At 40.3% G+C, this 12709-nt stretch overlaps 1 protein-coding gene across 1 annotated transcript; it reads left to right on the plus strand.

The window, feature by feature from the left end:
* The first annotated feature begins 9993 nt into the window (after positions 1 to 9993).
* Positions 9994 to 11569, plus strand: LOC115204030 (disintegrin and metalloproteinase domain-containing protein 15). Its single transcript, XM_029769261.1, has 2 exons — positions 9994 to 10195; positions 10410 to 11569. The coding sequence occupies exon 2, from the start codon at positions 10537 to 10539 to the stop codon at positions 11290 to 11292; it is 756 nt and encodes a 251-aa protein (XP_029625121.1). The 5' UTR covers positions 9994 to 10195; positions 10410 to 10536; the 3' UTR covers positions 11293 to 11569.
* Positions 11570 to 12709: the final 1140 nt, after the last annotated feature.

The raw sequence follows: 12709 nt of genomic DNA on the forward strand, positions 1-12709 counted from the left end.
AAAAAGCATTAAAAATGTATGGCAATTTAGTTAGCTAGCTTGCACTTGCTAGTTAATTTGTCATATTTAGCTAGCTTGCTGCTGCTAGCTAATTTGTCCTGGGATATAAACATTGAGTTGTTATTTTACCTGAAATGCACAAGGTGCTCTACTCCGACAATTCATCTACACATAAAACGGTCAACTGAATCGTTTCTAGTCATCTCTCCTCCTTCCAGGCGTTTTCAACACAGTTCCTCTTTCAATCACCCACGTGGGTTTAACCAATGAGGAGATGGCACGTGGGTATCTGCTTCTATAAACCAATGAGGAGATGGGAGAGGCAGGACTTGCAGTGCAATTTGCGTCACAAATAGAACTGACTTCTATTTTAGCCCTTGGTAACGCAGACGCTGTTGACGCGCGCGAGCAGTGTGGGTGCAATAATTGAATAAAATAGATTACTACATTTAATTTGCAACGCTCGCACACGCAACGCGAGCGGTGTAGTCAGGGTGTAAGGATGAAGCAGTTGTACACTGTACCCTTCGAGAGAAACGGTGAACGTGTGAAAGAACTCCGGTATCAAAATGTCCAGGTAAAATATCTGTTCAATAACCAAACAGGGTACATACACAGCTATGCGTAATGTAAAGTACTGTAGAACTGTGGATTTACTGTATTTTAGAGTAATGGAGATGGAAGCCAGGCAAACTGCACATACATTCATCTTTGTGGATGAAGCTAGATTCAACCTGGCAAAAACATGCTGCAGGGGAAGAAATGTGACTGGACAGAAAGCAACAGTGAATGTCCCAGGCCAGAGAGGAGCTAACATCACAATGTGTGCAGCACTGTCCAATGATGGTTTCCTGTTACACAAACCACTCAATGGCCCCTACAATACAAAAAGGCTCATTTATTTTATGACCTGCATAATCGACTTGTGCCAGCGGAAAAGAGAGGGGCAAGAAACTCCCCTACCTTCATTGTTGTGTGGGATAATGTGGCATTCCACCACTCTGCTGCAGTCACAGACTGGTTTGCTGCACATCCCAGGATGTCAGTACTATTCCTGCCTCCATACTCCCCCTTCCTAAGCCCCATAGAGGAGTTTTTCTCTGCGTGGAGGTGGAAGGTTTATGACCACCATCCACATGACCAGATGTCCTTACTGGATGCCATGAATGTGGGGTGTGGAGACACTTCTCCTGAAGACTGCCAGGGTGTGGAGACACTTCTCCTGAAGACTGCCAGGATTAGACATTCCACAAGATACTTTCCAAGATGCATCGCCAGAGAAGACATGAGATGTGATGTTGATGAGAACTTGTGGCCAAATGCAGAAGAGAGGGAGAACTAGAACCCTCACAGTACTGTACAGTATGAGTGATTATACTACACATGTTGATGAGAACTAGAACCCTCACAGTGCTGTACAGTATGAGTGATTATACTATACATGTTGATGAGAACTAGAACCCTCACAGTACTGTACAGTATGAGTGATTATACTATACATGTTGATGAGAACTAGAACCCTCACAGTACTGTACAGTATGAGTGTTATACTATACATGTTGAGAACTAGAACCCTCACAGTACTGTACAGTATGAGTGTTATACTATACATGTTGATGAGAACTAGAACCCTCACAGTACTGTACAGTATGAGTGTTATACTATACATGTTGAGAACTAGAACCCTCACAGTACTGTACAGTATGAGTGTTATACTATACATGTTGATGAGAACTAGAACCCTCACAGTACTGTACAGTATGAGTGTTATACTATACATGTTGAGAACTAGAACCCTCACAGTACTGTACAGTATGAGTGTTATACTATACATGTTGATGAGAACCCTCACAGTACTGTACAGTGTGAGTGATTATACTATACATGTTGATGAGAACTAGAACCCTCACAGTACTGTACACTATGAGTGATTATACTATACATGTTGATGAGAACTAGAACCCTCACAGTACTGTACAGTATGAGTGATTATACTACACATGTTGATGAGAACTAGAACCCTCACAGTACTGTACAGTATGAGTGATTATACTACACATGTTGATGAGAACTAGAACCCTCACAGTACTGTACAGTATGAGTGTTATACTATACATGTTGATGAGAACTAGAACCCTCACAGTACTGTACAGTATGAGTGATTATACTACACATGTTGATGAGAACTAGAACCCTCACAGTACTGTACAGTATGAGTGATTATACTACACATGTTGATGAGAACTAGAACCCTCACAGTACTGTATAGTATGAGTGATTATACTACACATGTTGATGAGAACTAGAACCCTCACAGTACTGTACAGTATGAGTGATTATACTACACATGTTGATGAGAACTAGAACCCTCACAGTACTGTATAGTATGAGTGATTATACTATACATGTTGATGAGAACTAGAACCCTCACAGTACTGTATAGTATGAGTGATTATACTACACATGTTGATGAGAACTAGAACCCTCACAGTACTGTACAGTATGAGTGATTATACTACACATGTTGATGAGAACTAGAACCCTCACAGTACTGTACAGTATGAGTGATTATACTACACATGTTGATGAGAACTAGAACCCTCACAGTACTGTATAGTATGAGTGATTATACTATACATGTTGATGAGAACTAGAACCTTCACAGTACTGTACAGTATGAGTGATTATACTACACATGTTGATGAGAACTAGAACCCTCACAGTACTGTACAGTATGAGTGATTATACTACACATGTTGATGAGAACTAGAACCCTCACAGTACTGTACAGTATGAGTGATTATACTAGACATGTTGATGAGAACTGGAACCCTCACAGTACTGTACACTATGAGTGATTATACTATACATGTTGATGAGAACTAGAACCCTCACAGTACTGTACAGTATGAGTGATTATACTACACATGTTGATGAGAACTACAACCCTCACAGTACTGTACAGTATGAGTGATTATACTACACATGTTGATGAGAACTAGAACCCTCACAGTACTGTACAGTATGAGTGATTATACTATACATGTTGATGAGAACTAGAACCCTCACAGTACTGTACAGTATGAGTGATTATACTATACATGTTGATGAGAACTAGAACCCTCACAGTACTGTACAGTATGAGTGATTATACTATACATGTTGATGAGAACTACAACCCTCACAGTACTGTACAGTATGAGTGATTATACTATACATGTTGATGAGAACTAGAACCCTCACAGTACTGTACAGTATGAGTGATTATACTATACATGTTGATGAGAACTAGAACCCTCACAGTACTGTATAGTATGAGTGATTATACTACACATGTTGATGAGAACTAGAACCCTCACAGTACTGTACAGTATGAGTGATTATACTATACATGTTGATGAGAACTAGAACCCTCACAGTACTGTACAGTATGAGTGATTATACTACACATGTTGATGAGAACTAGAACCCTCACAGTACTGTACAGTATGAGTGATTATACTATACATGTTGATGAGAACTAGAACCCTCACAGTACTGTACAGTATGAGTGATTATACTATACATGTTGATGAGAACTAGAACCCTCACAGTGCTGTACAGTATGAGTGATTATACTACACATGTTGATGAGAACTAGAACCCTCACAGTACTGTACAGTATGAGTGATTATACTACACATGTTGATGAGAACTAGAACCCTCACAGTACTGTACAGTATGAGTGATTATACTACACATGTTGATGAGAACTAGAACCCTCACAGTACTGTACAGTATGAGTGATTATACTATACATGTTGATGAGAACTACAACCCTCACAGTACTGTACAGTATGAGTGATTATACTATACATGTTGATGAGAACTACAACCCTCACAGTACTGTACAGTATGAGTGATTATACTATACATGTTGATGAGAACTACAACCCTCACAGTACTGTACAGTATGAGTGATTATACTATACATGTTGATGAGAACTAGAACCCTCACAGTACTGTACAGTATGAGTGATTATACTATACATGTTGATGAGAACTAGAACCCTCACAGTACTGTACAGTATGAGTGATTATACTATACATGTTGATGAGAACTAGAACCCTCACAGTACTGTACAGTATGAGTGATTATACTAGACATGTTGATGAGAACTAGAACCCTCACAGTACTGTTCAGTATGAGTGATTATACTATACATGTTGATGAGAACTAGAACCCTCACAGTACTGTACAGTATGAGTGATTATACTATACATGTTGATGAGAACTAGAACCCTCACAGTACTGTACAGTATGAGTGATTATACTATACATGTTGATGAGAACTAGAACCCTCACAGTACTGTACAGTATGAGTGATTATACTATACATGTTGATGAGAACTAGAACCCTCACAGTACTGTACAGTATGAGTGATTATACTATACATGTTGATGAGAACTAGAACCCTCACAGTACTGTATAGTATGAGTGATTATACTACACATGTTGATGAGAACTAGAACCCTCACAGTACTGTACAGTATGAGTGATTATACTATACATGTTGATGAGAACTAGAACCCTCACAGTACTGTACAGTATGAGTTATTATACTACACATGTTGATGAGAACTAGAACCCTCACAGTACTGTACAGTATGAGTGATTATACTACACATGTTGATGAGAACTAGAACCCTCACAGTACTGTACAGTATGAGTGATTATACTATACATGTTGATGAGAACTAGAACCCTCACAGTGCTGTACAGTATGAGTGATTATACTACACATGTTGATGAGAACTAGAACCCTCACAGTACTGTACAGTATGAGTGATTATACTACACATGTTGATGAGAACTAGAACCCTCACAGTACTGTACAGTATGAGTGATTATACTACACATGTTGATGAGAACTAGAACCCTCACAGTACTGTACAGTATGAGTGATTATACTATACATGTTGATGAGAACTACAACCCTCACAGTACTGTACAGTATGAGTGATTATACTATACATGTTGATGAGAACTACAACCCTCACAGTACTGTACAGTATGAGTGATTATACTATACATGTTGATGAGAACTACAACCCTCACAGTACTGTACAGTATGAGTGATTATACTATACATGTTGATGAGAACTAGAACCCTCACAGTACTGTACAGTATGAGTGATTATACTATACATGTTGATGAGAACTAGAACCCTCACAGTACTGTACAGTATGAGTGATTATACTATACATGTTGATGAGAACTAGAACCCTCACAGTACTGTACAGTATGAGTGATTATACTAGACATGTTGATGAGAACTAGAACCCTCACAGTACTGTACAGTATGAGTGATTATACTATACATGTTGATGAGAACTAGAACCCTCACAGTACTGTACAGTATGAGTGATTATACTATACATGTTGATGAGAACTAGAACCCTCACAGTACTGTACAGTATGAGTGATTATACTATACATGTTGATGAGAACTAGAACCCTCACAGTACTGTACAGTATGAGTGATTATACTATACATGTTGATGAGAACTAGAACCCTCACAGTACTGTACAGTATGAGTGATTATACTATACATGTTGATGAGAACTAGAACCCTCACAGTACTGTACAGTATGAGTGATTATACTATACATGTTGATGAGAACTAGAACCCTCACAGTACTGTACAGTATGAGTGATTATACTACACATGTTGATGAGAACTAGAACCCTCACAGTACTGTACAGTATGAGTGATTATACTATACATGTTGTTGATGGGTTTTTTCAATTATTATTGCAGCCCTGGAATTTCAGGAATTTGTTTTTTGTTTCAACTTTTTATTTTTCACAAGTAAATTACTATATGCAAAGATATAGAAAAAATAAAGGCTATTGAAGCAAATTGCTGCTTTTCTGATTCATTCTTGTTACATATATTTTAGTACTGTCAATAAAGTGAAAAGGTGTTATTCTTATTCTATAATGAAATGCTGATTTATGTGAAATCATTCAAACTTCAAAGAAAAGTCAATTTATGTAATGCTCCCTGTTTGTGTGTTTTAGGTCAGTGTGTTATGATTGACAGTGTATGCTTTCTGAGTAAGAATTGTTGCCAGTGTTATGGTTGAACAAGTTTATTTTGAGACATCGATGAAGTGTTTTGGTGGTTTGAGTGAGTTTTGGAGGTGAGATCAACTGTTTGGCCAGATGCATGTTGATAATGCAGACTGTGTGAAGAGTTTTGGAAAAGTGGCTTCAGTATTGACTGATGCTTGTAAGCAATTGAAAAAAACTAATGAGTTTCTAGTGATGAATAACCCAGATATTTTCCATCTGAGCATGTGTACTGTGGCTCTTAGAGGCCTAGGGTAATTGGGAGGCTGAAGTAGACTTGTTGATTGCTTTATTTCCTGTGTGTGTCTGAAGGCGTCTCCACAGTTAATACCAACCATCTAGACACTGCTGGTGGTGTGCTGTGGTCAGTGTCTCTCTCTCTCCGGCTCACTGAGTTTCCCTCAGCTGTACACTTGTGTGTGTGTGTGTGTGTGTGTGTGTGTGTGTGTGTGTGTGTGTGTGTGTGTGTGTGTGTGTGTGTGTGTGTGTGTGTGTGTGTGTGTGTGGTGTACACTCTCAGAATAAAAGGGTACGGTTAGGGTACAGTGTTCCTTGGGGTACAAAAATAAAATATACTCTACACATAATTTACCTTCAGAGGTACACTTATGATCTCACATGGTACTGTTATGTAGGCCGATCCAGAGATCACAGTCATTTTATGTGTGGGAGGGAGCTTGGGCGGAGTCAGATTTTTTTAAGCAGCGCACCTTTTGGTAACATTATACTTCAACGTTTCATGCGTTCCAAGACTCCCAAATAGCAACACAGACAAGGGGGCGATAGCAGATGTTTTCTTGTTTTCATTTTGTGGTGAAATCTAAGAAGAATCAAGTTTTGTCATCTTCCCTTGCTAGCTAGTTGAGGGGTATACTACAAAGCAGGATAAAGTTAGCCAGCTAACTTGCCTAAATATTCTGAAACAACTTTTTTATTCTTCAGAAAGATATGCTTGAAATGGGAATAGTCTAATTGACTCAACAACCAAAAACGCACATCAAAATGTTGCTTTCTTCATGAACCTCAAAATCTGTAGTTTTTTTGTTTTGTTATCAAAGTTAGCTGGCTTACTCAATGTTACTTGTTGTTTATCAAAGTTAGCTGGCCTACTCATTGTTACTGCTTCGTAGTATAGGCTACCCCTCTGGATAAACATAGACAGCAAGCTAGCCTTTTAGCTTCCCACATCTCCATGTGAAATAATCAGATTGATAATTACATTTTTTGCCCAGGCAAATATTCTTATACTTCCAAGTGCAACCTACAACATTATCCCAGTTTGATATGCTGCTTGAATGTATTCGCTCCCATATCAGCTAAAAATAGATTGCAATGATTTTTCCTGGCAGAGAAAAAAGCACATGGCTACAACTGTTTCTACTTTTTCAAAATGACCTAGAATCATCACTTCTAAACAAAATACATTTTTGGGATATTCTAATAAGGCTACAATGTTGTTTGGTTTGTTGTTTGAACAGTTTCTGAGATTATATCTGGTTATCAATGCAAATTAGGCTGATTTATTTGATGCAGTAGTCGAATGCCAACAGCGGCAGACTGGGACCAAAAGTCAGCCCTGGCATTTCTAACATACCAACCAACTTTTTTCCTTGAGGCCCGCATACCTTGAGGCCTGCATACCGAACCATTTCTTTCCTTGAGGTCCGCATAAAGAACGATTTCTTTCCTTGAGGCCCGCATACCAAACCATTTCATTCCTTAAGGTCCGCATAAAGAACGATTTCTTTCCTTGAGGCCCGCATACCGAACCATTTCTTTCCTTGAGGCCCGCATACTGAACCATTTCTTTCCTTGAAGCCCGCATACCGAACCATTTCTTTCCTTGAGGCCCGCATACTGAACCATTTCTTTCCTTGAAGCCCGCATACCGAACCATTTCTTTCCTTGAGGCCCGCATACTGAACCATTTCTTTCCTTGAAGCCCGCATATCGAACCATTTCTTTCCTTGAGGCCCCCGCACCAGACCATGTTTTTCTTTGAGGCCCCATTGTTAGCCAGATAATGATTAGTTTGTGCAAAAAAAAACAAGTTAGATAGGTCCACTGGGCTAAAAGTGGCCAATCCACTCCTGAATGCCAAGCTAAACCAAGACAGGGCAATCTTGAAGTTGTGATTTTTAAGTTGATTGGTGACAACAACACAATTGATATATGTGACTTGTTTCAGGAAACTAGGCGTATGTCACACGTCACTACTTCAAAGGAGAGGCATTTGAATGTAAACATTTATTTATTGATCAAAATGCATTTTTTGGCAGAAATCCTTCTGGAACATGTGAACATTCATGTGCCTTAACATCAGTATTCAAAACACTCTTCCTAGACCACGTCTCAGTAATGACCAACACATCTGGATTGGAGCTGTGAACCCACACTTTCAATTCATTCATTTTAGGTAATAAGCTTCTTGTGTTAACGTGCAGAAAACCCAGGCTTTTACAAGAGCAGAAATCAGTGAAGCAGATATCAGAGCACAAGTCAGAATTGGGGCTAGCAACAGTAGATGGGCCAGGGTGTACATGCACATTTCCAGATATCATCAACAGTAATACAATCAAGTCACGGCATAGGACAGGGAGAGCTCTGCAGTGCTGATTTATGACATCTGAATGTGCATCAGATGGCAACAAGATCATATTGTACTGCAATTTCATCAGGTAACATGAATACAAAGCCAGCAAGAGGTGGTTAGGGTCGTTGTCCTGTTGGAAGGTGAATGGTGCCAGGTTTCATCCAGACGTGACTCTTGACATTCAGGCCAAATAGTTCAATCTTGGTTTCATCAGACCAGAGAATCTTGTCTCATGTTCTGAGAGTCTTTAGGTGCCTTTTGGCAAACTCCAAGCGGGCTGTCATGTGCCTTTTACTGAGGAGTGGCTTCCGTCTGGCCACTCTACCGTAAAGGCCTGATTGGTGGAGTGCTGCAGAGATGGTTGTACGAGTTTCACTCCTATCAGTTAAAAACATGCAGAAGCATCTCCAGTGGGCACACGATCACCAACACTGGACAATATATAGTCTGTAGAGCATTTAGAGATGGGCTATCCAAATAAAGTGTTACCTTATTTTATACTTACCCCCCAGCCTCCCCACCCATTCTTCACTTGACTTGTCACCACTTTTGACTTTGCCCACATTAATCACTGTTATGACTACTGATAAGAGGCTTTTTCTCAGAGGGAGCATGTGTTTAAATTAATGGTTCAATTAATTATGATATGTTATTGTCTCACCTAGCTATTTTAAGATTAATGCACTAATTGTAAGTCACTCTGGTTAAGAGTGTCTGCTAAATGACTTAAATGTCAAATTTAATGTTCATAAGTGGGATTAGTGTTGGCTTGTATGGTCCACTGAACAATAGCTCATTCTTTTTTTTTCACTAAATGAAATGAAGGTCTCTGCTAAGTTATTAAGCTTAAAGTGTGTGTGTGTGTGTGTGTGTGTGTGTGTGTGTGTGTGTGTGTGTGTGTGTGTGTGTGAGAGAGAGAGAGACTAATGTGCTCTGACCTTCTCCCCATTCACACACATTTTCTCAAAAAACCAAAGGCTCCCAGTGACATCCTTTACCAGTTTCCTGTATCCATGGTGACGGGGAGATTTGTCCAATCAACTGTCAGTATTGTGTTGTGGGGAAATGCAGTGTTTCCTGTTTTTCCCATCATCTTCTTCCCATTGGTGTAGGGTGGATTTCTTTGTTTGTGTCCTGGAAAGCTACAGAGTTCTTACAGAGCGTCACATATCTAGGATAATCCATTGCTTATTAATTTTTTCATTTAACTCTAAGATGTAAATATTGTGTTTTGTCTGTTCCTGGAGGCTGTTGCCATAGCGATAACCAAAATATACTATTTTTACTAGTTTCCTGTATCCATGGTGACAAGGAGTTTTGTCCAATCGACTGTTGGTATTGTGTGGTGGGGAAATGCAGTGTTTCCTGCTTTTCAAAAGGGCTTCCTCCCATTGGTACAGGGTGGAATTCTTTGTTTGTGTCCTGGAAAGCAACAGAGTGTTCTTACGGTCTTATGGAGTAGCTTTGGCCAGAACCTTAAAGAAGTAAGTAACATTTTCCTGATTAACATAACATACTTTTTGGGGGCGAATCAAAGCTTTTAATGCTGCACAGTTGACTCAGTTCGGCTGAATGTTAGATTTTTTATTTGAGTCTGTCGGTCAATTGTATGCAATGTATACTTTTTAATTTTGACATTTGAAATTCTGTTTTTTTTAACTTAACAATTGCTAAATCCATCATCTTTGTGTTTTAAAGTTTGAGACAAGATGAAGCCTTTTCAAGCAAACTGCTTTGACACTCAGTGCTGCCTCCATCCGTCACTACCAACAGTCCTTGAGTAACAGACATTACACCACCCCTCTGGTGATTGAACCAGGGAACCATGCAGAGGCCACAGGTTACTGGTGGCACCCCGCTACAAATCCCACCACAGCCTGTACCCAAGAACAGGCACCCCATCCTCCTGTACTCCATCCAACCCTTACTGAGAGAGACAGTTATCAGTAAGGAAGGCCACCCCCATCCCAAGCCTGACTCCCCCCAGACCTGTGGCACTCAAGGCCCAGGCCAGAGCTGCTGGAGCCTGGATGTGAGAGTGGCTGTGCTGCTGGTGATCGTGGCTGGAGCTCTGATACTGATCCTGCTCTACAGACTCCTCCAGCTGAGGCACAGACTGAGGCTGGCCCAGGCTCGACATGCCCTGGAGTACTACAGTTTCTACCACACCGCCACCTACACCCTCAAGGACTCCAGGCCGCCCCAGATACTGCCCACGACTGGAGATGCTATAGAGGTCACTCCTGTGGCCAACCCTGTGGCCCCTATTGTTGTCACCCCAGTACCACCTCCACCGGTCTCCCCACCACCCACTCTTCCCCTCCCTCCACCCCCCATCTTGTCTCTACCCCCTCGCCTACCTCCCCCTCCTCTACTGCCTCCACCCCTTCTCCCACTCTCTTCCTCACTCTCTCTCCCTCTGCCCCTGCCCATCATCCACACCACCCCACCCAGCCCTCACCAGTCCTGGGGCGCCAGCTCGGATGCAGAGGTGTACTCTCGGATCGGAGCGTTCAGACCATCCAGGCTGTCCAGCCTCAGCCACTCACAGGTCATCCTGTTTGAACATTCCTCTCTCTGACATCTTCTCTGGATATTCCACATTAAGAGCATTCCGCTTTGTGGCTGCTTCTATCACTTCTGTGAGAATTCTATAACCTATTTTAATGTTCTGAATTTCAGATTTGTGTGTGGGTGTTCTCCCTTGTGATGAGTTCTTTGAGGATCATGAAAGGGATTCTGTTGAGTTCACTGCTCTATTATCCACTCACAGTCGAGTGCATAGGCTTTGAAATTTCGTGTAGCTGAATTGCAAATGTCCATTTTATGATCCTATTAAAGTCACAAAGAATTTAAAATGGTTGCCCTGATCAATTATTTTTTTCTAATCTAAAACCATGTTAATTATGTTGTTTGTCTTGAGATATATCCCATTTCTCCCACACTCACAATAACTGACCTCACTGTTTCCTTTGATGGGCGGAAGACATTTCCTCTGGCGCTTTTCCATCAGCGGGTCTCTCCCTATCTCACTCGCTCCCTATGTTTCCTCCCCCTCTCCACAATATTTACTGTACTCTCTCTCTCTCTCTCTCCTCACAGTCTGAAGGCATGATTGTTTAATGAAATGTTTTATTTTATTGTAATTGTAAAAAAAATTGTTTATATTTTAAAGTAGAACAGCTTAACACTATAACACTATATCTTGCCAATATAATACATGTTTATGTCTGTTAAGTAATGTAAATAGATTAGATCTGTTCATCACCTTCTATAGAGGATTTATGACCTTGTTGACAGACTTCTGCTCTTGGTTCTTACAAAAGCTTTTGTAAGTTTCCACCATGCCTGAAGATTTATTCACCTTCAATAATTAATAACATAATTAATAACATTTCCCCAACTGGTCCTTCATGCATAGTTGATTGATGAGGGGTGATTGTGGGTTGTTATTTGTTTAATGAAGTAGAAGAGCAGGGTAAAACCTAAGACCTCATTTGATCCAATCCCGTGGGTGACTGGTTATCCCTGGCCATCTCTAACTTTGTTTGCAGGACTGTTATCTGAGGTGTCTACTTGCTGAAAGCATGTTAATACACTACACACATGGGCAGCGTCATAACCAGTCAATGGGATCTGTGTAGAATGAGATTGATACTGTTATAGAATCTGGACACTGGGCACAGTTAACCACATACCAGATGAGTGAGAAGCGAGGTCTTTCTGAAAAGGGATTCAATTGTAAATGTCCTTGAACGTTGTGTGAACCTCTGCTTCTGCACTGCATTACCTATATATCAAAATAATCCCATTTAGACAACTTTTTTTCTAGTTATGGTTCTCCTTTTCACAGAGTTTCACTGAAAGTAGCTCTGGTTCAGTAAAGGTCAGGTGCTTTTATTGTAAAACTAGCCACCATGCTGTATATTTCTCCTTTGCTGTCCAATGTATGACTTTCTGCCACCAAAACCCTTGACTTTGGAATGCTATATAATTGC

The sequence above is a fragment of the Salmo trutta genome, chromosome 12 (genome assembly GCF_901001165.1).
Source record: "Salmo trutta chromosome 12, fSalTru1.1, whole genome shotgun sequence".
Lineage (NCBI taxonomy): Eukaryota > Metazoa > Chordata > Actinopteri > Salmoniformes > Salmonidae > Salmo > Salmo trutta.